This window comes from Salarias fasciatus, chromosome 7 (genome assembly GCF_902148845.1).
Source record: "Salarias fasciatus chromosome 7, fSalaFa1.1, whole genome shotgun sequence".
In the NCBI taxonomy this organism is placed as follows: domain Eukaryota; kingdom Metazoa; phylum Chordata; class Actinopteri; order Blenniiformes; family Blenniidae; genus Salarias; species Salarias fasciatus.
Genome location: NC_043751.1, coordinates 7,026,056 through 7,052,855, shown reverse-complemented (window position 1 = coordinate 7,052,855; position 26,800 = coordinate 7,026,056). Strand labels below are relative to the sequence as shown.

Here is a 26,800-nt window from a genome sequence, read left to right as displayed (position 1 = left end):
AAAATACAGTAAGCATTAATTATAAATTTTGTTTATTTGAATAAATGAATAATATATAAAACTTGTTTACTGCGATTAGTTATTCAACTTGCCAGTCAATCCCATGGGTGCTGTATCACAAATTGATAAATTACCTTTAATATATACAGGTGTAACAACCTTTGACCAGCAGTAAATAAAAAAATATTTTATATTATATGATATTATATGATATTATATGATATTATATTATATTATATTATATTATATTATATTATATTATATTATATTATATGGCCGTGAAGTTGATGAAGGGATGCTTCAGTATCAGCCACCTGCGGGATGACCTTTGACCCGGAAGTTAAAGCCAGTCCTGTGGGTAGCACCCAGCACCCATGGAAAGACGTTCCCTCTGCTGTGTCTTCAGCGTCTCTGTTTTCCTCAGTTTTTCATATCTGCCCACAGCTGCTACCGTCGTCTGCCCGGGTATAGACGTGGTAAGAGGAACTCTAAAGTACAGTGACGGACCGGCTTATCCAGCTTGAACGCCGGTAACTCGCTGGTTAGCATTAGCAGCTAAAGTGGCTTTGGGAGTAGCGTCTGCTGGTGCTTCGGATTAATTGGTTTCCTTGTTAAATGATGACCAGCTTCCTTTGGCTTCCGTCGTTAAGCCGATAATTAAAACACGACCGAACTCCACAGCTTTTCTGACGAGCGTTGTTTAGCTATATTTACAGTCAGGATTTGAAGTGCCGTGTTTTTTGTGACTCTTGTGCAGATATCTGCAGCAACAACGCACGCTAAAGGGAGTCGGTCACCGGTTAACAGGGAAGCCAGTTAATCCGGAACACCGGTGATTGTACTGTTAGAACTTATATGTGCTTAGTAATCGCTTGCTATATTAGATGTACACTATAATGCTGAATCATCCTCGTCTGAACTGCTATTTTATGTCATGCGAGTTCTGCACTTTTTTTTGTAGCATTGGAGCTAACGTTGGTTAGAATTCTTCCATTCAGCTGTCACGTTGTCAGCTTCACTGCATCCCGGCCGATAAGTTAAACAATGTCACAGTATGAGTGTGTTACAGTTTTTTACAACGTGTTTAAATGGTGCTTCATTCATTTTGCATGTGATGATATGATTATTATCATGGGCTTGCACTTTTCAGTGCACGCCCAAGTGCACTCCAAAGGTGAGCATGGTAGGGTGAGGTTTAAAGCTGCCAGGCTTAATTTAATTGTGTCATTTCATCCCAGTAAACATGGGCTTTTTGGTTTAGAAATCCATGCTTTTTTAATTGACATTCGAAGGCTTTAGGTTTTCTGTAATGATGCATTTTATCGGTACAATCACTGGGGATCAGCCAAGAAGCAGCTTTGTCATCACTAAAGATAAGATATTTTGATTTGTGTCGGTGCTTAACCATCATTTTTTGTATTTACACCTCCCAGGGAAGCAACACATTTACAGATCTTAATACAATAAATGACCAAGAAAGTAATTTTGCTGTTCTGAATGAGAGGACAATGGTATTGTAGGCATCATTGCCACCAACTGTCTTAAACGATGCCAAAATAACATTCCACATCTGCAAGATTTATTTTACTTTACTTACATTAGCTGCACCGCTTTGTTAAAGTGCAGAAGTCGGAACTGTTTTTTTTTACTTAGTAGTCTATAGTATTGGTTTGCTTGAGGGTTTTCCCCCCCTACTTTGAAAGGATCAGTACAGTTTTGTCTAGTACTCTGAACTGCAGCTCTGAAATGTGAATGTTTTGCCTCTGCAGTGTCTCTGGTTCACTTTTTACAAATTAACATAGAAATAAATGTTCGTTGTATTTCATTAAACATATAGGAGCTATATTAGCTCATATCACCACCACCCAGTATGGTGTGAAAGGGTGATGTGATATTGCAGTGTGAAGCGCTTTGGGCTCTGTCATGCAGGGTAAAAAGCGCTATACAAGTGTAGTCCATTTACCATTTACCACTGCAAGGCTGATGGAAGTGTGCATAGCGTCGGAACAGAGGGTGTCCAGACGTTTAGTAAATACTCTGTCAGCAAGTAGCTAAAGACTCGTATTTGTCATTGTATTTGTCCTATAAAAGGTGGTATTGGTGCCTCCCTACTTTTTTTTTGTTGTTGTTGAGGTTGTCAGGAGGTGATTAAAAAAAGTGGTTCTATTGATGATCAAGGTTGCCAGCCCTTGGTCCATCGTCGTTTGCTGCATCATAATGGTGTTTGAAAAAGTAAAATTACCATATTAGTCATAAATCCTTGGCTGACAATAACTGCGTCTAGAGTGGGACCCATTGACGTCACTAAACCTTTTTGATCCTTTCACTGCAGCCGCTTTGATTATTTTGAAAGATATTATCTTTAGCAGAGAAAAATTCCCTGTGAGTCTGAAGACCTTCCTCTTCTTGTTCCTGATGAGCTCCTTTGTAGTTTTTGACAGTTTTGGATCAGGATCTTGCTGCATGATGAAATCAGTTTGAATATGTCTCTTATTTGACATATTGTTTCTGGAGACTTTTGAGGCCTTTGTTCAATATTTTCTGTGAAGATAAACCCATACCTCCACTCTGTGTCAGAGATAAACTGGTACGTTTAAGATAAAGAGCAGATCCTTTTGTTCTTCAAACTTTACATTGGTAAAGGCTCATCTTTGTTTCATCTAGCCATACAACTGCCCCAGAATTTCTGAGGCTCATCTCTGTAGTTTTCTGGGAGATTCCAGCCTTGCTTTCCTGTTTTTCCTGCTGGTAATTAGTAGTTTGCATCTCCTGCAGACGCCTCTGTACGTTTTGTTCTTATGTCTTATGCTCCTGTGCATCGTGATGCCGTCATTCCTGTGCTCGAAAGATTGTTGCCGAAATGCCCAATTGCTATTTTGCTGTCTTTTTTCACAGTTCTTGCAGTGTTTTTCTTCCCGAACTGCTGTTGTTGTTTTTGATCTACCCTTCTGAGATCTGTTACTTATTACACCGACAATTTCTTTCAGGAAATTCCAAGCGTTTGAAGAAGTAATTTGTAACTTGTTAATTTACAGAGGCATCGAACTATAAAAGTGAGGAAAATAGAGTTGTTCTGAAATCCACAGATCTTTCTATTAAAGCAAAAAAAGGATAACCAGCCAAAATATCTGAAAGAGTCCAAACAGGAGAAAATTTGGTCACTCAAAAAAGTGCAGCTGAACTGTCACTCTGCACTGTCACTTCAGATTTAGGTAATTACCGTTCTGTTACTGTGAGGTTCAACTATGAAACTGTTTTTGTCTTTCAAAAAGAAAACAATGGACCATGATGACAGCTACTAGTTGTGAAAAATCTCTAATGCCATTTAGATTTCCACCTTTCTATGTGGTTTCTGTGGTCTTTGCGCAGTGATCAATGACGGCTTTGGCCAGCGATGGCTGTCGTGTCATGGAAGGAGATTCTACTTTTGACTGGACTGGTGGTGGGATGCTACTGGAACAGTCTGTCGTGTGGGTTCGTGTTTGACGATGTCTCGGCGATCCTCGACAACAAGGACCTGCGGCCCACGACCCCCATCCGAAACCTGTTCCTCAATGACTTCTGGGGAACGCCTATGGCCGAGGTGAGATGTGTTCCGCAGCGCGTGTACAACACGGGATGGCTTTCAAATGAGATACAGGTCAATTGGCTCTCATGTCTTGTGAGAATTTTATCATGTGTGGACGTGCAATGACACGAAAGGCATTCGATTTAAAGAACCATTTACACAACGATGTTGCCAAGTGAAAAATATAAAACTTTTGATTGTGTGTTTATGTGAAAATACATCTTTTTGGAAACAGGTGTCTGTGGAACTTTTTTGAAAAAATTCTGTCTATAAGAAAGGATTAAAACACAGCTTTTCTGAGACGCTACACTTGTGTATGTTCACCACGACCTCAGTAAACCCTTTTTCTGTATATGTGTGTGTAGATGGACAGTAACAATGTTTTCTTTGACTGTCATTACTCCCAGTCCATTTTCTCTTGGACTTTGTCGTTTCAGAGTTGACAGTCACACATATGAGCAATTCAACTTAGTCTTCTGTCGGTGCAGACATCTGTGTATCCACCATTGTTCACGTTTACAGTGCATTGATCTCTGCACGCATGGATGTGTAGTGACAAAAACTAACAGTACCACCAGCTGTTGACTTGGAATGCTAACTACATTGTTTTGAGTGTTTCTACTATCGCTGTGGAAATGGACATGGCTCTCAAAACGAAGCTGTATAAACGTGAAACTTTTCTGAAACAGAAAGGAAGACGATGCGTTTTCACTTGAAATGCTTACGGATGAGGCCACCGTGGTTACTGTTGTCCATCTCCTCATGCATGTACAGAAGGTCTATAGATTGCAGCGCAGCGGTGGCATTCCCTTGCAGTCGCAGCGTTTCTGTTGTCTCCATGGAGATAAAGCGTTTTCCAAAAATTCCAACTTCCAATTCCAGCCATTTTCAAAAAGTTGCATTTTTAGTGCACTGTTGTCGTGTAAATGGATACGGAAAATGCAACAAAGGTTTTGCATTATTACTTGAAATCTTTGCCGTGCCGATGGACAATGTGGAGCTGTATGTGAACCCTTCTTTTGACCTTATCGCAGGTCTCATCAAGGGTCAAACGGAGCGCTTCCTGTCATGACTGTCTTCGTCCTTTCTTCACATGCTGCCTCCTCAGAATGACTCCACTTGGATTTTAAGCAAAGACTCGGAATGATTCATCCTGTATGTGTTCAATGTTTCAATGCAGGAGCGGAGTCATAAATCCTACCGACCCCTGACCGTCCTCACCTTCCGACTGAACTACCTCTTCAGCGAGCTCAGCGCTGCTTCCTACCACCTTCTCAACGTCGTCTTGCACGCCGTGGTGTGCGTGCTCTTCCTGCGAGTGTGCCGATTGTTTCTGGACAAAACCTCCAGCTTGGTGGCTGCGTTGCTGTTCGCTGTGCACCCCATCCACACTGAGGCTGTGAGTATCTCCAACAATGACGGCATCACCAGTGAACGCTCTGTGGAAGTAATCGGGAAGCCAGATATCTGTTAACATAAATGGAGAGTATCTGAACAGAGTGGACAACATATTTCTCACTACATGTTAACGTACATTAGAAATTTGAGGATGTTTGAGCTTGAACAGCCTCGCAGGTGTTGAAGCGAGTGTGTTCCCTGTGATGGTCTTGTGACCTCTACTCTGCTTTTGCCTGCTGTCAGTTGAATGGCTCCAGATGTTCCAACATTCACTTTTTTTTTTTTTTTTTTTTTCTTTAACGATATGAAATTTTTATTTGTATTTTTCAAACCAAGCAGCACCTTCCAATAATCCCGAGTTCAAGACTAATCCTCTAAACAGCAGAAAAACAACAACTGGCTGTCATTCTGTGCAGTCGCCCTGAAACGCACCGAGAAGTCAGTGTGTTGTGTTTCAGCTCAATGGAGCTTATATTAACATAGAAACATGTCAAATAAAGGAGGCCAGTGTAGATAAGCTGTGTTTACTGAACACTGGTTGGGGCATTAGGAAGCATCTCCGCTTTAGCTTTGCTTCGACATGCCAGCCCCCTCCTAGAAACACACACACACACGCGCGCGCACACACACAGAGCCTCCGTTTTTTGTGCAGGTACTTGTATTTGCATCCTGACGGAGCGGGCCGTGTGGGCTCACTGTGAGATCAAAGCTAAGGTCGTCCCACCCTCTCTTCTGGTTGAAAAACACACTTCTAAACCATATCGGCTTTCAGTTATCATGGTAAGCAGAAAAAAAAAAGCCAGAAAGCCATTCGAGTAAGGCATGCTCGCTGCAGGATTATACTTCATCCTGAGACATGCTGTGCTCATGTTTATAACTCGTAATGGGATGAAAGAAACTCCAGCTACAAATGCCATTCACATCTCTTCATTTTACTACGATGGTTATTATCCCTGGGCCTCTGATTAGAACAAATTCCTAACTTTCATGAGTAACAGCAGGATTCATTGTTGTTTTAGCCGTACTGATTTCATTTGCTTTGCATTGGGTTATGACTCAAGGCAATGGAGAAATGCTACAAAAGCTCTCTGCAGAACATGATTTATTTATTTATTTTTTTTAAATAAAACATTTCTTTATATTGAAGAAACATGACAGCATAGTGACGCCTGCCGCAGTCACAGTGGACTTCATTGAGGCGGTCACAGTTCTCTACAGACTACAGTCAAATCAAGATCTTTTTTTTTTTCTCCTCCATGTAAACTTTGGGGCTGAGTGGAGCACGTGCAGTACAGTTCCTGTTTCCAGCAGGCGGCTGGTAGCCAATGGCTGATGATTGTTGTCGTTATGAGGCTGGGATCTGATCTGATCTGTTAAGTTTGAGGCTAATCGGACCATGTTCGGACTGTTTACACTGCACTTCCTGTTCAAAAGATTCGCTGCTTAAAATGGGTAGATAGGAAAAAGCTGTTTGACACCTAAAGAGTGCACACTGTATTTTTTGTTTTTTGCTGATTCTGCCATTGTCCAGCATCATGTACTTATCGACATGGGCATTTTTACAGCTGCTGCTGTGCTGTGAAGACACTATTACCATGCAGTGCCACCATGTTGAGTGTTCACAGCAATCTGATGCCTAAGTTTTATGATCTGACGTTATTTGTACTTTATTAAAAGTTAGAAATCGTGTGGAACAAGGCTGGAATAGATGAAACGCTACAGAATAACAGGAGTGTTCAGTGCGAGGAAGACAGCAACTGGTTAACACGTCGAAATAATGATTTATCTCTGATTTAAGAAAAAAAAAAGAGACAAGAATCAAAGCGTAGCTCAAAGCACTTGTAAAGTAATGACAGATGTTAAGACATTAGATACATAATTAATTGGAGTTATAAAAATACTAACATCAAAACAAACACAATAAAAATAAACATTAAAAGAACAAAGCATTCAACTCATAAACCAAATGAAATAAATGTCTAAAAAATTCAGCATTTGCTTGTTTTTTACTGATGCTTTTTCTCATGTGAGCTGCTAGTTTTCTTCAAGCCGTAATGGAATAAAGAAAACATTGTTGAGGATGAATATTCAGACAGGTGTGGCTGTGCGAAGCCACGCTTTTAAAGCGGACCTATTATGCTGCTTTTCAGTCACGTCATATAGGCCACAGAAGCCCCAAAAACATAGTATATTAGTTTGTTTGCCCCAAATTCATCCTATGTTTGAGTTTGAGCGGTCTAAAACGTGGCTCTGAGGAGTTTCAGTTTCATTTTCAAAAATGTGGCGTAGCGAGACAAGGAGGAAAAAGACAATTTTCAAATTTGAACGTCTTAATGAGACTACGGCAACAATACTACTATAACCACCTATCCGGGGGGCCCCCAAAGGCTGGATCCTCTTCCAGGGGGGAGTGGTGTTCCTCTTGTTGATGTAGACAAAAGTAAGATTTCAGAATCGCGTGTTTGAGTGTATATTTCCTTAAAAGTGGAGGGAGGTGACTAAATTTTTCACTTCTGGGGGATCATAGAGAGGCTCTGGGAGGTAATATGACTGTAAAGACACCTTCTTAAAGTGAATTTTGCATAATATGACTCCTTTAAAACCAATAACATCTTAAAACCAGTACTTAAAACCAGCAGCAGTCTCAGAAGAGATGCTAAACTTGAAGTTTTGTAATTTCTCATCAGATTTTTTTCAACGGAGAAATCAGCTGTTCTGCAGGAAAGTTCATCAATATGTTTTGTATTTAATATACATAAGTTGTCATAGTTTAACTTGGATTAAGGAAGGAGTTTGTTGAACCTTTTCCTTCAGTATTGATAATTGAAACTTGATCTTTTGGCCCAACTAAAAATAAAACCAAAAAAAAAAAAAACCCTGATCTCCAGTTAGAACTTGTAATTCATCCGATTCATCACAGCCGAGCTGATGACCAGCAGACAGGGTCTGGGAAACAAAGAGGACATTCTGCCTCTCGGAGCGGCGCGCTACAGTTACACAGCGCGCCGCGCTGCGCCGCTCGTCCTCACGGTGCTCACTAATCTATGCAGAGTTCCTCAGACTACTTGAATGGAAACAATTTGCCTCACAAATGAGCCCTTAGAGTTAGTCCAACAAATGCCCTTCATGTTATCGCCGTCTGGAATCTCGCTCTGAACGGATCATTTGTTTTTGAGATATGCTCCGAGCACTGAAGGTCCCTTCATGATAAGTGTGTACAATGAGCCCCTGTGTGCGTCCACCGTGTCTTCCTTGGTGTGTGTGTGTGCGTGTGTGTGTGTTTTCCTGAATGGGGACTTCAGTTTTGTGGGTCTTCTCGTCATATCCTCAAGCATAATCAGATGCAAATGATATCTACGTGCTCCCCAACCATAACTTCAGGCTCTGAAGTGGCATCGTTTTGGATCAGGCAGCTATATAACACTCATGTTGTGGGTAATTAAAGGAAAATGCTCTTTTTTTTCTATGCTGTTGATGTAGCGGTAATATTCTCGCAACAAGTTCATCTTATCGTGGCTGAATGAGTTTTTTTTTTTCTACCCCTCCCTGCAGCTGATAAATGGATTAGTTGAAGCACAGCACACGTCTTTTCTTTGAATCCTGGTGTTAATCCCCCCCCCAACTTTTTTTTTTCTTTTTTTTTTTTTTTGAAAGCCACAACTCGCTATTTTTAAGCGACACTTCGTGGAACCACGGACGCGGTTTCAGGCCGTGCCTGCAAGCCCACAGAGCTGAGAATGTTGTTTCTTCCCACACGAGGGCAGTCACCATTTGCTTAACTGACAGCTGCTGCTGAGAGGATGATTTACCTGAGTAAACCTGTTTTCACAGTCGGATTCAGGAGAGCCGGATTAGATTACAGCGGCCATCCTGCCGCTGTAGACGTGTGTGTGTGTGTGTTGTGTCTCCATGTGAGCGCACGCCGACTGCTGTCACCTCTCGCCATCAGGTCACAGGTGTGGTTGGCAGAGCTGAGCTTCTCTCTTCAATTTTCCTCCTGGCTGCTTTCCTGGCATACACAAAGTCCACCAGTGCGGACCGCTCCATCGGTAAGTTTGGGGAAATGTTTGTGATTCATTATCAGGACTGTGGCAAGGCACTGGATTCATTAATCTGCCTTGACAATATCTGTCCATCCCAGACAGTTTTAAGGGCGAGAAACGGTTTCATCTGAAGGAGTAACGACTGTAAAAATTCAGGATTTATGCTTTGATGTGTAAATGCCACATAAATTTAATATTCACCACCAGAGGGCCAAATTTTAGCTGATTCTTTCTGCTGCAAAGTTAAATGGGAATTAAAGTTGTGAAAGACTAAATTGTAAATCTCAACCTTCAAGCATCCATTTAGGATATTTCAGCCAAAGGCAGGGTAGCTGAAAAGAACCCTTGTCAATCACGAGGCGAACCGCTCTGCAGGATTAATTGTTTTTTGTGCTGCGCTGAATGAAGACATGTCGCTCACGTGATCGAGGGTTTTACCAACTTTCAGTATTCCCCACTGTGCACTGTGGCTTTTAAATCAGAAAAAACGCTCATCGTCAGCCGTGATGTTCTGACCGTCTGCCAGGCGGCGTGCAGCCCACCCCTCTGGAGGTGAGCTGTGGTATCTGCTGCTAGATATCTGCAGCAGATCATCTGTTCACACATACCCTCTGATGTCCCGTTGGATTGAGATCTGGGGAATATGGAATCCAAGTCAGCTTCCTCTTGGGAAGCAGGTTTTGATTTGTGCATCGCCCTGCTGAGCGAGGACATGAGGAAATACCCATGTGGAAATATCCACTTGACTGGTATGACCCAATGGTTGTACAGCTGAATGCTGCTCAAAGGATCTCACAGCATCTGCAGAATGGTGGTTTTCCCATCGTGAGACGTGGTGAACGACACACTTTAACATTAGGGATGTCAGGTCCGATACTGCAATTTATTTCTTGTAAGAGAGCCAGATTTATTCAAACATTTATAAGAAAACTGAAGTAAAAACTGTTTAATTATACTTAAATTTCAGGTTTTTTTAATCAGATGTGTTGGAATGCCAAGGTAAAGAATACTGTACGGTGAATGTTTCAATGTTAACCGACACACGATTCCCTCTTCTTTTCTTTTTTTTTCCCCCCTTTCAGTCTGGGCGCCCATCGCTCTGACGGTCGTCCTGGTGGCAGCAGCCACGCTGTGTAAGGAGCAGGGCATCACCGTCGTCGGCATCTGCTGTGTTCACGAAGTGTTTGTGGCACAGGGGGTAAGACTTTCGGACCAACTTGCTCTCTGCTGCACACTCAGCTGACCAAAGCAGGACGGTCACTGTCATCCACAAGCGTTTGCTTTTGGATCGGACCTTTGTCGAATCAGACATGGCACTTAACTGCAAGAACTGGAGGTGTTGCAAAAATACCACCACAGAGAAACGTTGAGCCCTAAAATAATGCAGTGATGAGTTGAAATCCTGAATCTGATCAGACATTCAGACTGAAGTATTAAACAATGCAGTATTCACATTACACGTAATGTGTAAGAAGAGCTAACATGTCCGCAGCGTTAGTGTGTAGAGGAGTTGTAGTGCTTAAAAAAACACGTCCGCACTATTTGAGCCTTTGACACGGAGTCCAGGTGGGAGACGGCGTCTTTCCAAACCAGGAATGCATTCTCATCTCACACCCGCTGAGTGTTTTCAGTCAGCCATCCATCACGCATGTCTGTGGAAGAAGCAGGAGTTCCTCAGACACAAAACACACACACACACACACACACGAGTGTACACAATGCTGACTGTTCCAACTATTTTCAATTAGCAAACGTTTCAAGGAAAAAGTAAACGTGTGTTGAAATGACTGTTCTGTGTCTGCTCTCAGTTCACGCTGCCCATGCTGCTGCACACAATGCGCCAGGTGCTGCAGGGGAAAGACGGCTTCCCGTACGCCGTCCTGCAGACTCTGCTCAAGCTCATCGTCCTCGTCATCAGCACGCTGCTGCTCGTCATCGTCCGGGTGCAGGTCATTCAGTCGCAGCTGCCCGTCTTCACCAGGTAGGGACAACTCTAGAGCTGCAAGAGGTGTTCGACCTGCGGCTCCATGAATTTTGAAGAATTTTTTTTTTTTTTTTTCATTTTATTTCATTATCATTCCATTTTCAAGAATGGTCTATTACTTAAACTACTCAAAATTTAAATATATAATACAGGAAAAATGGCCAAAGTGAAACGTCTAGTAAAATTTTTCTTCTCAGAAAGAACAGGAAAAGAAAAAAAAGAAAACTTTAGCCAAGAGCTATAAAATGGCTAAAGTGGGGAAATCCACAAAAAGAGAAAAAAAGCTTAAAGTAAATCTAAATGGCAGCTATGACATTTCATGAATGTAACGCCAGTTTTTATTTGTAGAACAATTTTAAAGTAATCAAGCAAATCATGGTTTGATTATATAAATTAACCACATCAAGATCTCTTTTCTCTCTACCATTGTCAGTTGCATTATGGGTAAGTCACAGCTTTAAAAAAAAAATGTTACCACACACTGGAGGCCACTGGAGGTCGTGATTTATATGTAAATGGGTTTGAGGATTACATAAACACATTATACTACTTTGGCTCCTTTATTTATTTGCGATTGCGTAACGCTTTACATAAGGTCTGTATTTAATGAAAGTAGAAGATCTTCCCATGGCTTCTGCCCGCTCTCAGCTGACGGATGCACTGAAAAGGCTCACAACTTGTTGAGTGGAACATCAAGAGCCCTGCTTGACCCTGAATTATAAATACATTAGTACGAAATCATCGCGGCTTTAATTCCCTCATCTCGGGCGCTAAAAGCCATCAGTGGGGGAAGGTTAAAGGCTAAAACCACAGAAACCTGTAAATAATATTCTCCATAATCCGCTTATGTTGCAGTGAAATCTAAGAATATATATTCACATAACTATTTATTTTTGAGGACTTTAAAAAATATTTTTCTCAAGTTTTGAATTTCACTCACACTGAAATACAATTTACTGACTACTGTAACTCAGCAATGCTTCACTGAAACAATAGAACAAAATCCTCCTAGAAGGGCTTGATCGAATTACACAACAATCCAATCTGCAATCTCAGACCGTGGTATGTGAAAAATTCCCCATTCTTTCAAATGTTATTGTTGGAGATATACCAAGTCTAACAACTCATACTCTGTCGTGTATTAGAAAACATGCAATTAAATCCTTGATTCATTCTGGCCAAACTGGGCTTTGGAAGCCTAATACAATCTGGAAACATTGTTAGTGAGCACTTACATAGAAAGCATGACCGAGCCACCGGCCAATCACAGCAACAGCCTAGTTGATGGAGTTTCTCCAGTATTTTCAGATGAACTGTTAGAAATGTAGTTTCATTCAGACACAAGTTCGCATTTTCTAAAGACCTATGAAATTGTTCAATATCAAAACGTGAAGAGCTGAATGTTTGGGTGGAGACTAAGCTAATAAATGTAGAGAGATGGATTCACCCATACACCCAAGGTCCACACCCAGGTCTTTTTTTTTTTTTTTTTCGCCGTGACAGTCTACTGAAGCTTTCTACCTGACGTGACGGGGTGAGGAGATCGAAGGCGGGCAGCTTTGCTTCACGCAGATCTTCTAATCGTACTGCGTGTTTGGTCCCATCAGCTGATGGTTGGTCGCTGACCAGACCATCCTCCGGGGCAAATCGCGTCCTGCTTGCAAGGTTCAGCCAAAGAACCAGTTTGAATTCCCAAATGATGTTTTTGTTGCCCTCACTGTTGCCAAGATTTTCCAGCCTAATTTCACACAAATGTAGAACGGTGTTATCCAACACTGTTTTTCCTTCCGTCTCAGAAGTGTTTCTGTCCTTTGTGCCTCCAAAGCCTCCAGCCTGGACTGGAGGGCGTTGCTGTTCCGATGACCTCGGTGACCGGTCAGTACCAACCCAAGGCTGGAGACCAAATGTCAATAGTTCCACCGGATTAAGTATTTATTGAGTCAAAACTCTGGAATTGTTTGCACGGGATTCAACTTAATGGCATTTGAGCGCGAAGATAAAATTCCAGACGATTAGCCCAGACAGCCTAATCCTCCTGCCGTAATCCTAAAGCTGTCTCCAGATTGTCTGAGCGAATTTCTCTGTTCGAGCCATAACAACGGTGCGTGTTTTGATTATCGCCACACCGACTGTGCGCCGCTTCCACTGACGTTTGGACCGCATACCACACCGGAGAGGCGGAGACTCATGTCCGGGATGGAGGCGCCTACCTGGAAGGAGAGGCTGATCATGTGTTAAGAACCTGGGGGAAGACAAAATATGTTCAGTGTAACTGCCGGATTAGCGCGACTCAGACGTTTCCGTCCCGATGTGGTCGATTTTAGCTAATATTGTCTGAATTTCCATTCACGCTTGCTTTGGCCCAGCCGATGGCTGGTAACGCTCCTGGTGACCCCAAACATGTCCGCCAGTGCTGCATTTGCTTAGTTTGACTTTCGATACACTTCACTTGACTTTTGTTTAAACTTTATCGCCATCTGATTGGTGTGACCAAGTCGAGCCTACTCAGTAGATTTCTTTAATTTCTGAAGAATAATAATTATTGGAAAAAAAAAAAAAAAAGTTTTCCTCTCGGTGTTCCCTTTTCCATCCTCTGCACTCTGAAAGCATTTTCAGGCTAAAGACACCACAGTGAGATTTTATCTGCCTCTGGCTATAGTAGGGATTACGTGTGCCATGAGGGACTTTGCGTAATAACCACGATAACTGACTCAAAGGGTATCCTATGTCGGATTACATGTAAAAATGTAAACACTGAAAAGCATTCAGCGTGTCTCGCTGAAGTTGAACATCCATAAATGCGTAACATTCACTCAAGCAGGCAAAATATGTCTCATGGCTGACATTAACATAGATAATGGATCTGTGGTTGGCTCTTCAGTGCTTGTGAGTTACTACGATGTCTGTGATCCGCTTCAATACAAAATCGGCATTTATTTAATTCATTATCATGAATTGATCTTGGATAAACCACTTTAATGACTTCACAACTTCCAAATGAGCTGCTGATTGAGTTTTCTGCTCATGTGACAAGGTTTTTGTATTTTCCTTTGAGACAGGTTGAACATTTATGGTTCATTTTGAAAGCAATATCTATGGAAATACTGAGAACAGTGTCATTTCATGTCAAGCCATTAGTGGATGCTATTTTTTTTTTTGTTTTGTTTTCATACTGGAACCACAAATACATGCATGCAAAGCAAAATATGCTGAATATGCTGTCAATGGGATTACACAGCATTTACATGGACAAAGTTGGATTGGCATTACATGCGACTCTCAATAATCAATCCTCGAAGACCTAGAAGAACATGGACTGGGAGTCAACTCATGTCACATCAACTTTATTTCAACAGCACATTTAAAAACAAAGTGCTTTACTGTTCAAATAGGTTGAAAGAGAAGAACACGACGTACTCTAGACTGTGGATAAAAATGCAGCATAAAACTGATGACACTGTGTTATTGTCAGTCGTCTCGCACATATGCAGAAGAACTATTTACTGTTACCGGGATGCACATGCGCGGGAGTAGCGTTAAAAATGTGCACTTCCCTCGATCTGGATCTGTTTTCACAAACTTGCATTGTCAGTGGCGCCGAGCGTCCCATCGACGCCGAGATGAAATGAAAGTTTTCCGTTCCACTTGTAAACAAACGGGCTTTATGTACTACAGTGACTCTCCTAGTTTCACATGCACAAATGGCATCATTTACAGGATGAACTTTAAAAAAGTCCCGTCAGAGCTCTGTGCTCTCTGATGTTAATCACACTTGAGTTATTGAGCCCTGGTCCAGTACCTCCTGCTTATATAAAGCTCTAACAAAGTACTTCTATAAATTCTGCAGTTCGTTTTAATTGCGAGACCACAAGTCTTTATAAAAAATATGTTTTCTTGACCAACAAATAAAAGAGAACTGTTCGGCCCAAACAATCACCTTCTTTTGCGCAGGCTAAAAGCAGTATTCAGAAGACTGGACAAGTGGCTATAAATCATATCATGTAATCGTGGAGAACGTTCTACTGCCTGCTTCAGCTGACCGGTGACTGGACTGCTTGTAGTGATGCCCTGAAGCCTGCATCGTGTCAAAGGCCACCCGGGGATAACGGGACAGGACATCTTCTGAAAGTCATATCTTTAAAAACATAAAGAGTTTTCGAAACCGAGTATCAATAATTAAAGTACTAAATAAATGTCTAGGGTCATTTTGAGATTTCAGTTGATGAACCAAACAGTTTGTATCAAACCATAAGAGAGTCTCTACTTTTTCTGACGTACTTTTTCATCTTGCAGGGACAACAGAAAGCATTTGAGCCTGAACAATGGTTACGCAAGTTACAGCTTTTTCATTCCAGATGGGCGTCTCAGTCCCCAGATGGAAAACCAAATGCGAGATAAATAGCTTTGTTCCTGTTATATCCGAACAAACGGTTCATACATGGCAGGTTCATTCGCACATGGTGCCGAAGACTCGCTTTAAACTTGTAGAACTGACGAATCAATCAAATGGACGCAGTCGTCTCACTAATGATTGACACTTAAGTTAGCGCAGTGCACAACCCAACTGTAGCTTTTATATATAACATAGAAAAGTCTAGAAAAGGGGTGTCAAACATAAGGGCCATGGGCCAAAACTGGCCGTAATGCTGCCAACCCTTGGCGGAGGACCAAACGTCCTTGTCTTCTCTCTGTGGCAGGTTTGATAACCCGGCAGCGGTCAGCTCCACTCCCACCAGGCAGCTGACGTTCAACTACCTGCTCCCCGTAAACGCCTGGCTCCTGCTGAACCCGTCCGAGCTGTGCTGCGACTGGACCATGGGCACCATCCCCCTGGTGGAGTCGCTCCTGGACCTCCGGAACCTGGCCACGCTGGTCTTCTACACATTTCTGGGCCTGCTGGCGTACCACAGCCTGCGCTACAGACACAGCTCTGCCAGAACGGTCATCATGGTGAGAGGAAGCTTGGTTCAGTCATTTATAAAAGCAGTAGTTCTCAAACTTTTCAGTGTGTACCCTTTATTAATATTACATTTTCCAGGTAGAACATACAGTAGCAGACGCTTACCTGACTAGTTATGGACAGAACCATCAACTTTTTAACAGTTTTTTTTTTTAAGAAGTTGCATTCACAACGCAGCACCGAGACCGAGACCTGAGCTATCGGTGTTGCTGCCATTAAAAGCTAGCGGTGTTGTTCCTAACAAGCTAGCCTCAAAGCCATGCTGTCCGAGTGAGTTTCAGCTGTAGGAGACGTTTCCCGGACATTTCACTGCAGTTTACACCAGAACAGGCATCATTAAAATTAGCTTCATATTAAGATGGTAGTCATTTTCTGGTATTGTGAAAGTATAGATATTTTCATCATGTATATTCTGAGCCACAAACAAAACTAAACTATATTTAAAGGTTATAATTATGGCACTATTTCACTGGTCTGGCCCACTCCCGGTGAAATATGGCTGAATTTGGCTGTTGAACAGTCCTATAGACAGATGAAAATAAAACAAATCTTTAGTTAACCTTTATTTTTACAGGAATTTTCACCCAAAAAGGACCTCATACAAAACAAACAAAAACATTTTAAGATATTTTGCATAGTGTTTGTGTGTGTGTGACCTGGTCTTAGGGTTATATTTACAACTAAAGTCCAAATGTGATTTGTGAGAGAATCTTTTTGCTTTGGAGATTGGAGACCATTCTTGAATATATGTATGATTTGTCATTTTAATGCGTCTTTCTACTTTGAAGCAAATCTTTAATATTTTTTGGCTGTGTGAAAATTACCAAGAGGATTCCAATCTCCTTCAGTCAGGGATTACCCCCCACCCCCACCCCGTTGTGTTCTCTGTGCCGTCATAATTCTCTCTCCTCAGATTTGGTTGAGTCACCTCTGTTGGGATGTAAACAAGCGAACAATGAGAGACCAGGCATTATTCCTCGTGGAACTGGTCTGACCTAAACCATTTGCTGAATTGGTTCCTGATGTCAGACGGCTGCGTCCGCGGCGTAATGAGCAGCTAAACGGCTTCATTTTCTTCTGGATCGGTCGCTAAAATAGGCCAGTTGGCTTTTCCCTTCTCTTGCCTTCATGTTCTGTTGTTTGTTTGTTGAACAAGTTTAAAATGATGAGCAACATCAAGATTTAGTAGCTTTTATACCCTTTTAATCCTGTTTTTAAGTAAACAAAAACAAACATTATTAAACTGTTGGCCCGCACAGAAGCGCAATGAAAGCGAAACGTTTGATGGCGCTTTGAAGGGATGAATGGCGGATTGTTCGCGGTTGGACACAGAAACAAATTGGCATCTGTTGTGCAACAGGTTCACGGCTCTCATTACTGAAAGGTCAGTCAACTTCCTCACAGTGTTGCTCTACAGAAAGGAAAGCACAAATCAAAGCACAATACATGAAATCCTGACGTTTTGCGGCGTTTTTGTCTGGTTTGGATATGTTGCATAACAATGGAACACCACATCAACCCATTGAAATCCATCTCCAGCTGTCCCACGGGGAGCGTGAGTTCTGGACGACCGCAGTCTGCTGAAGAGCTTTTCCCACCTGAATCAAGACAACACATTAGAACTGCGGCGCTTTATTTACTCCATAATTGCATAATCATTATGAAAATATATGATTTCCTGAACGTACTGCAAAAAACAGTCAAAGGTATCGTATTTTAATGATTCGAACTACTTATTAAGTTTTGACAAAAATACCACAGTGGAAGATTTTGCAGCTTTTTTTTTTTTTTTTTTAAGTTACAAAATAGCTGAAGCTTTTTTATCCACTGTCTTTGGGGGGGGGGGGGCGGGAAATGAGCTAAACCAATTATCCTGCTGTCCTGTTCGTTTTATGAAACAGCTGCCTTTAAGCTTTGGCTCAGGGAAACATGTTAGAACAGATCTATTGGTTCTCAAATGGAGCAGAGAAGTGAGAACAACCACTGAGTCACACGCAGACTGTTACTGGGTGGCCGTGTGGCCGTCGCTGCTATCAGATCCTAATTCTTCCACTCTTTCTACTGGAAAGAATCTTAGACACGTGTTCGTTCATTTAACGAGCACAACTTTATAAGCAGAGCTTCATGCGCCGTCATCTTTACTGCATTAAAAAGCTTCCTCTGCCTTTCAGGCCCTGTCTCTGATCGTTCTGCCTTTCATTCCGGCCTCCAACCTCTTCTTCCCGGTGGGTTTCGTTGTGGCAGAGAGGGTTCTCTACGTGCCCAGTATGGGCTTCTGTGTCCTCGTTGCTCATGGATTCAGGATTGTCTCGCATAAAGGGTGAGTTTCTTCCCGAAAAGATCCTGTTTTTAGCTTAGTAGTGTTTCCTCACAGAGATATGCACGTTTAAAGTGTTTGGGTTAACACTGCGCTTCTATGCTGCAGCCAACATGAGCCGGTTCTCGAATCTTTCGTTCCAGACAATTGAAGAAGATTTCCTGGTTGATGATCGGCGTGCTGCTCACTACACATGCAGTGAAGACCTTCAACAGGAACTGGGACTGGGAGTCAGAGTACACTCTGTTTACGTCTGCGCTAAAGGTGAGGTGGGACAACCGCGCGCCGCCTGGATCTCCGCTGTCCAGACGGGCCGTTTACCCATCAGTTTTCCACCGCAGGTCAACAAAAACAACGCCAAGCTGTGGAACAACGTCGGCCACGCTCTGGAGAACCAGCACAACTACGCCAGGGCGCTGCGGTACTTCCTGCAGGCCACTCGGGTCCAGCCAGGTAAACGGGTCGCTGGTGGGAGCAGTGTGGCTGCCGGGCCCGCAGGGGGCGGCAGAGTCGGTCTCGGGCCGCTCAGTTCATCTCCAGACACCGTGTTGGGCTGATGTCGCTCCACACTTGGTTGATAATCATATCGTCTGTTTGTGATTCTTGAAGTTGTCGGTAAAACAAACCCAGTCATGGTCTGGCTTTGCAGGAACTCTCGCTGACGCGTTCGCCGGTTCACCTCCCACGAGTGTTTCCCCTAGATTAACTAAAGTAAACACATTAACCCAGTGAGGATTTCCTGCTATGCTAATCTCCTCAAGCTCACCCCAGCTGAGTGCATTCAATCATTTGCCCTCCTGACCAGCTCCCACAAACTGTTGTTATGCCGCTGGGCTCCCTCACAACCCCTGCCGTTTCCTCTATATGCTCCTGCGCGTTGGAAATTAACTTTTCATTCTGTCTGCCGCAGACGACATCGGCGCACACATGAACGTCGGGAGAACCTACAAGAACTTGAACAAGTCCAGGGAGGCGGAGGAGGCTTACCTGGTTGCTAAATCACTCATGCCACAGGTACCTCGTCTCTCACCCCCCAGCGAGCTGGGCTGAGCCAAGTGAAAATGAATCATTTCATCATTCTGAACTCATTTATTCACCCGCTACAGCCTCAGCAGGTTAAACTTGTTATCGGGATGATATTTCTTTTAGAATTTAGTCTGTATGCCGTTGATTTAGTAAACCTGAATTATGTTGGGACTGGCCGCTTTAGAGCCGCACGATTTTATCGAACACCAATAAATAAACACAGCGGGTGAAAGTAGTTATCCTGTTGCTCTGTGGGCGATTCCGGGGTAGATTAGGATTATTATCTGTTGAACAATCCAAGGAAAGACATCAGAGGACAGGGTCATGGACACACAGGACTGTTGATGTTTTTCTTTCTCCAACACAACAAACCAATGAAAACTTTATTGCTGCCTGTGATTGATGATCAGCTCAGTGCACACGCTTATAACTCTTCTCCAGAGGAGATCCATTTGGAGGAGAATAAGAATGTGTCTGGTTTGATGGATCCAGTTTTTGTAAACATTGTGCGCATTGCTCCACCTGTGGTTTCATGAAGGTGGGAGACAGATGGCAGCAGGGTCCACCTGCTGCCATGTTAGTATCGGTGTTGTCCTGATAAACCGAAAATCTTTCATATTGAGGAAAACATTGTTTAACTCATGACAGAAGCTTCACAGTTGATTTTTTTTTTTTTTTTTAATTTAACTCACAGTACGACCAGAAGTTTCTGATCTTTTTCCCCACTGTAGTTTGTCGCCCCAAATTGTAATATATAAGACAAAGTTTGAAGCACTGATCTCTATGTTCAGTTAAGAAGAAGTGAGAAACACTGACTGAAACACAATCAGCAGTTTAAACTGAAGAACAGATGGAGCTTACATGAATTGAATTTACTGAACAATAGGAATCATATCAAACATTAGAATAGATTAAAACAACCAAGAATTCCAGTTCGCCGTAGGTTATTCTCTTTGACAGCTACCTTGAAAACAGTCCCCACCGCTGGATTTTCCAGTCATCAGCTAAGCCTGAGAAATGTGTCCAGAACCCTCGGTGGTCGTCTAAGTTTGAAAGATTCCGCTGAATTATTCAGCTTTGGGTTTACAGATCGTGCCCTCGTGAGCCCTGAATGCACTGGATCATCCTGTGAAAATGACGAAATTTGACGTTCTCTAAAGGGAGGCGCCCTGACCTGCATCGGTCTCTTCAAGAAGCCCCTGGATTTTATCAAGTGGATTTACAGGATTCAGATTGAGTGCTATGAAGGGTCAAAAACAACACTCATTTAGTCTTTTTCTTATTTAAAAAAAAAAAAAACCAATGGATGAAAAAATATGTCTGGGAATAAATAAGTGTTTAATGAATTATTAAACACAGTTTACTTTCTGATCCTGAGCTATGAACCAGAGTAGAGACTGTGGAACACAAGAGATAGGTATTTCCTCAGTTTTACATAGTGGCATTTAAAGTTTGGGTAAAGTACGAAATAACGCCGTGACTTTAAAGAGCAGATGTAAAATTGCCAAATGAGCCCTGAAGGTGATTTTAACGATCTGCTGTCTGGTTTTTACAAACGCTGTCATCAGTTTTTGTGTTTTTCGCCTCTCGATTGTTGTGTGTGTGTGTGTGTGTGTGTGTGTGTGTGTGTGTGTGTGTGTGTGTGTGTGTGCCTCCACAGAAGCAGCGCAAACACATTATGCAACTTCAAGCCTTCAAATTAATTCTGAGAGCTGCCTCTAACTCTGCGGACTAGTTTTCAGTCTGCTCTGACTCACTCACACATTCACACTGGATATTGTAAAATGTATGAGGTGACGTCAGCTGGCCATTAGGAGGAGGATTAAAGTTGCAAAGTGCCACTGACGAGAGCAGTGACTGCGTGTTTTTTTTTTTTTCTTTAAATTGCTCTAATGTTGCAAAAGTAGTCGAACTAACAGCTTGTCTGCTCTCCTTCCTCTCTGCAGGTCATCCCAGGTAAGAAGTACGCCACGCGCGTGGCTCCCAACCACCTCAACGTTTACATCAACCTGGCCAATCTGATCCGGGCCAACGACTCGCGGCTGGAGGAGGCCGACCAGCTCTACCGCCAAGCCATCAGCATGAGGCCCGACTTCAAACAGGCCTACATCAGCAGGCGAGACCCCGAGTTTCTCACCTCTGTGCCTGTCAGATTGTAGACTTTCTGCTTCCAGAACCGAAACTCAGCTCTTGAAACAGTCTGACTCAGAGAGCTTTGTTTGTCCCAGCAGCGCCAGCGTGCTAACCGAACGGAAACCCCTCCGGTTCTTCTTCTCCTCTTCCTCAGAGGGGAGCTGCTGCTGAAGATGAACAAGCTGACTGAAGCGCGGGACGCCTACCTGCGAGCCCTGGAGCTGGACCGCGCCAACGCCGACCTGTGGTACAACCTGGCCATCGTCAACATCGAGATGAAGGACCCGTCGGAGGCGCTGAAGAACTTCAACCACGCCCTGGAGCTCAGCCCCCGCCACAAACTGGCGCTCTTCAACTCGGCGCTGCTCATGCAGGAGTCCGGTGAGCGTCTGAATCCGGTCTCCACTTGCTGGCGCAGCGCGCCGCTCGCCACTTTTTCTAAAGCCCTTTCACGCCAGCGAGCACAGAACAAAGGAGGCAACCTGACGTTACCTTTCGGGCGTGGACTCCGCTTCTGAGAATCGACCCTCCTGTTGAAAGGAGCCGTGTGTGCAGCGGCGCGGCGTCCGCGGCCAAGTTTCTGTCAGGTCACGCTTCACCGAGCCAGTGGCAACCAAAACATTTAATTAACAGTTTTATTTTCAGCAGGTGTAGGCGCTTTATGTTTCCCATCCCACCCATGGCCTTTGCTTTTGTAAATCCTGCTGCACTCCAGCGGCGGCACGTCTCCAGATAAGAGCCACAGAGGCCGACATCTGGGGTGTTTGCCGCAACGAGCTTTGACTAAAAAAAGCAAATACTCAGGATAGAAATGAAGCGTGCAGTCCTTTTCCTTTCACACGTTCACCTGAGCGCAGCTCTCCTCCTCCACAGGTGGAAAGGCTTTTTTTCTCTCCTCACATGACCTCCGTCGATCAAGAGCCTCCCAGTCGGCCGTGCACCAGATGTTTTGATGAATAATGAAGTGAAAATTTATCCCTGATGTGACCCAAAAACTCCCATCATGAGCAGACGCCTTCACACCGCTGCTTTCTCTACGTCACTCTTCTTTCCCGTCAGTTCACAGTTTGAATCATGTGTCTGCGGCGCCTCCCGACCGTCTCTTCCGCCGCAGCCACAGGAACTCGGCTCAGCCGCCAGAGCGCCAAACCTGCCGCAGCCATGTTTTTTTCTTTTATCTCCCGTTTCCCTGCGACCGATCCAGCTGCGGTCTGTGTCCCGGAGCCCAGCGATTAGCTGTGTTGATCAGAGCTCCTCCGCTCTCTCAGGAGACGGCGTGTGTGGCTGATAAGAAACACGCAGACTTTTTTGTAGGCTAATTGTCGAGACCTGCTTTTTAACAAACTGAAGAGAATCATTTCACGTCCTTTCATTCTCAGCTGTCGGTTTCATTTTGCAATCGCGGTGCGTCTGCCGTGTGGCTGTCTGATTATGTAGAGATTTCTACTTTCATAACCAGATTATTTTGGCATCAACAGCTATTTCTTTTCACCACAGTTTCTTATTCCTCTACATACAGTCACTGTCACTTCAGGTCAGGCTGAATAGGTTTTGATGGCCTGAGGTAATCACACGGCAGAGGTAACACAATTAGGATTTTTGGGTAAATGTTTTCAATGAGGCCTTAGAAATTAATTCTGCCTTTAGCTTTGGCAGAAATATTTCCTGACTCCTAAATTAACGGATGCAGTTCAAACTGTAAAGAGGACGGTGAAGTCGGTGTCTCCAGACAACCTCTCCTCTTTCATCTTTCACAAATGGTCACAAGGACTCCCCGAGGAGCTACATGCCAGTGCTTGGTGGTCAGAGGTCAGAGGTCAAGGCCATTGCAGCCTCGCTCATTCTCGTAAACTTGATCATGATGGAGCGGCCTGAAAGGTTTCAGGTTTGGAGCTCGTGTTGGGTCTTGCCGAGCAGCGACCTGAGGTGAAAAAACCAGGTCACTTTGACCTTTGACCTACAGAAAGGGCTCTAAGTTATTATTAGAGGAAAACCCATGTTTACCGCCTTTTTAATCAATATGACACCCGGCCCGTCTTTATGACACCCAGAGCAGGTGTCATACACAAAGACGCACACATCCGAGCATCTTGTGAGCCGGTTTTTGGCCCTCGGGTCTTATGTTTGACACCCTGATTTAAAGGGTCAAGAGACGGAATGGAACGTGTGAAGACCGACTGACGTGTGCGTCTCCTCCGACAGGTGAGCCCAAGTTCTGGCCCGAAGCCAACCGCCGCTTCCTGGCCTACGTGGAGGAGGAGCCCGACGACGCCAACGGCTACTTCAACCTGGGCATGCTGGCCATGGACGCCAACGAGAACGCGGCGGCGGAGCGCTGGATGCGCAAGGCCATCAGCCTGCAGGCGGGCTTCCGCAGCGCGCTCTTCAACCTGGCGCTGCTCTACTCGCAGTCCGGCCGCGAGGTGGACGCGCTGCCCGTGCTGGACGAGCTGCTGCGCCACCACCCGGAGCACATCAAGGGCCTGATCCTGAAGGGCGACATCCTCATGAACCACAAGAAGGACACGCGCGGCGCCAAGGCCTGCTTCGAGCGCATCCTGCGCATGGACCCCGCCAACGTCCAGGGCAAGCACAACCTGTGCGTGGTCTACTTCGAGGAGCGCGACCTGCCGCGCGCCGAGCGCTGCCTGGAGGAGACGCTGGCGCTGGCGCCCAACGAGGAGTACGTGCGCCGCCACCTGAGCATCGTGCGGAGCAAGATGGCCGCCATGAGCGCCGCGGGGCAGCCGATCGTCGCGGCGGCGGCGGCGGAGGGAGCCGCGGCAGCGGCCGAGGAGGAGAGGCCCGAGGGGGCGAAGGAGGTCGGCCAGGGCAGAGAGGAAGGGAGGGGCGGCGCGGCTGCTGGAAAGAGGGCTGGGAATGAGAAGAATGTGCGGAAATCCTCGGCAGAGAGCCTGGAGGGGGCGGACGGGGACCAGCCGGAGGCCGCGGACTCCCACCAGCACGACCAACGGACTAAAGGCAAGTCCACCAAGGACATCAAGGACATCGAGGAGAAGAGAGCCGCCGCCTTGAAGAGACTCGAGGAGATCGAGCGCATCCTGAGCGGGGATTGACACTGTGGGACTTTTTACCTGGAACACTTTTATAGAGCTCTCTGATCAAGACTCGTTTCAAACTCGTATTCTTCACCACTTCTTTTAACGTCTGTGATTGGACGAGCGGCCGCTGAGGACGGCCCCGCCCCGCCACACTGACCGCATCAGGCAGGGAAAGGCCCATCTGCACATGGCGTCCATGTAACAATAAGCACAAAGCCGATCGAGGGTGATCTATTTAAAGCATATTGCCTGTGTGTGTGTGCGTGCGCGTGTGTGTGTGCGCGTGCTCTCTCCGTCTGAATGTGACTTCACATATCAATCGTTGCTATATTTGTGTTGCTTCTCAATGTGTCGTCATTGTTTATCACTGGATTTTCTTTCTCTGTACGATGTGAGTCACTTCGGCGTTTATTGTGTTTTTAAAAAAAGAATGATTGTATCGCAAACAATTAAAGGAAGCCCCCTCCCCCCTCTCTCCCCCCTCCCCCCTCCCCCAACAGATTTCCTCAAGGTAGGATTGTATCTGCCCCCTCCACACACACACACATCGGGCCTGTAATCGTCATGGATCTGGCTCGCCGCTTCCTCCCTCCCGGCAGCGCGTCACGTTTCACCGCCAGCCCGTTTAAAGGCGTTTATCTCACTCCCCTTTGTCACGCCGACCCTTCCCTCCCTCATTGTTTTTTCCTGATAAACTCAGCCCTCACACATCTTTCTGCCCACTGGGAAGAACACACCTTTTTTTTTTTTTCCTTTCTGGATTGTTTGTTCTGGACAGCGAGCGGCGCTTCCTGAGCACGATGTGTTTTCCAAAGCTCCGTCTTCGCAGGGCGGCGGCGGGGGGGGATGGATGCCCCACATCCTGCGAGATGATGTTGATTTGATTTCAGAGGCTGCTCCACATTTTCACCTTCCTTTATTTTTTTTTATTTTTTATATACTGCTCTGCAGAGTTAACACTAATGCACTGTTTTGTGGGGCAGCCAGCAAACAAATTGCGGTTTGAAAAGAAATGCTGTAAGTGTTCCAGGTTGCTGGCGGACCCTGTGATTGGAGCTGCGGGGCCAGTCAGCCGCAGTCGAGCGGCTGTTTACCCCCCTCAGTAGTTCAGGGCCGGTGCTTTTTGCGCCGCACAGCCTCGCTATGCATCCATCTGGTTTAGTGTGTTTGTACGGACATTTTCGACGGTACTGTATCCAGTGTTATTTATTGCTCTCGTTATGCACTGCAGATGTTTTGACCACTTTCAGTATGCTTTCATTTACTGTATATCCTTCACTAACTAACAGTTGCTGCTGCAAAACGTCAGAGAACGAACCCTCAGAATTCTCGTTCCTCTTCTGGAACCTGCCAACTTTCAACAAACGAACTGAAGAAAAGAAAAAGCTATTTTTTTCAGTTTGGTTTGACAATTCTGAGATAAATCTGGGTTACAGCAGAATTATGAACTGAATGTCACAATCATGAATTTTTAAAAATCAGGTTTGATCAGGAAAAGGGTAAAAAAAATATTACTTCAGTATTAGAATTCTGAGAAGAAGAAAAAAAGGCAAAATTTTGAGTAGAAAATCTCAAGAAAAAATCTGGCAAGAGGTTGTTAAAAGAAAAACAGGATTCTGAATTTAAAAATAGCAATTATTCAGGAAAGACAGTCTGATTTTATGCAGATTTCTGAGAAAAATCTGTAGGAAAACATCAGAATTCAGATTTTTAATGTGAGATTTGTGGTTGATTAAAGGGATTAAGGGAGATTTTCCAGAAAAATGCTAAATCGAACCGTTTCTTCAGTATTGGAATTTTAACAAAACATTAAAAATTTCCAAGATCTGGAAGGAATTGGAATGGAAAATCGTGTTAAATGTCATAATTTTGAGATTTATGGCAGAATTCAGAGAAAGATATAAATGCTCCTGGAAAAAAAAGACTGAATTACAGATTCTGGTCAGACTTTGAGGGTGAAAGCTGGAATTTGCAGAATGATTATCAAAATTCTGTGGCAGGAAAAAAAAAATGTGACTCTAAGTTCAGACTTGAATTTGTGAGTAAGAAGCAAGCCCAGATTTCGGTGGCCTGAACCCTCTTTTCCCTGGGAGTCCATGTCAGTGTTAAATGTGTGTGAACTCCTCGAGTGGCGCCTCAGGCGAGGTGAAGCCTCCATCCAGGAAGCGTCCGGCGTTCCACCTTACCGTCTCACCTGGTTTCGCTCAGCCACTCACCTTTTTTTGTACGGTTTTCTTTTTATGCAATAGCCCTGGGTGGTGGTGGTGGTGGTGGTGGAGCACGGTGGGGTGGGGGGTTAGATTTTATTA

At 44.3% G+C, this 26,800-nt stretch overlaps 2 protein-coding genes across 3 annotated transcripts in view; one reads left to right on the top strand and one right to left on the bottom strand.

Moving 5' to 3' along the window:
- The window catches only part of cep290 (centrosomal protein 290), a 49,303-nt gene extending 40,749 nt beyond the window's left edge, over positions 1-8,554 (bottom strand). Inside the window, exon 1 of the mRNA XM_030096570.1 lies at positions 8,544-8,554. The gene's annotated coding sequence lies outside the window, so the exon portion shown is untranslated. The remainder of the gene's footprint in view (positions 1-8,543) is intronic.
- Positions 355-26,800, top strand: tmtc3 (transmembrane O-mannosyltransferase targeting cadherins 3). 2 transcript variants are annotated; one of them, XM_030096572.1, is made up of 14 exons: positions 355-476; positions 3,370-3,583; positions 4,749-4,967; positions 8,916-9,015; positions 10,092-10,207; positions 10,818-10,990; positions 15,691-15,943; positions 18,125-18,273; positions 18,414-18,534; positions 18,612-18,723; positions 19,181-19,284; positions 21,243-21,412; positions 21,584-21,810; positions 23,632-26,800. In XM_030096572.1, the coding sequence occupies exons 2-14, from the start codon at positions 3,395-3,397 to the stop codon at positions 24,504-24,506; spliced, it is 2,808 nt and encodes a 935-aa protein (XP_029952432.1). In that variant the 5' UTR covers positions 355-476; positions 3,370-3,394; the 3' UTR covers positions 24,507-26,800. The 2 variants fall into 2 exon arrangements, with proteins under 2 accessions (XP_029952432.1, XP_029952433.1); XM_030096573.1 differs by having other exon boundaries at positions 372-530.

Coding starts and splice junctions, on each gene's coding strand:
- tmtc3 (XM_030096572.1), top strand. CDS start 3,395: ATGGCTGTCGTGTCATGGAAGGAGATTCTACTTTTGACTGGACTGGTG. Junction 3,584..4,748: donor GGGGAACGCCTATGGCCGAG/GTGAGATGTGTT, acceptor GTTTCAATGCAG/GAGCGGAGTCATAAATCCTA. Junction 9,016..10,091: donor CAGTGCGGACCGCTCCATCG/GTAAGTTTGGGG, acceptor CCCCCCTTTCAG/TCTGGGCGCCCATCGCTCTG.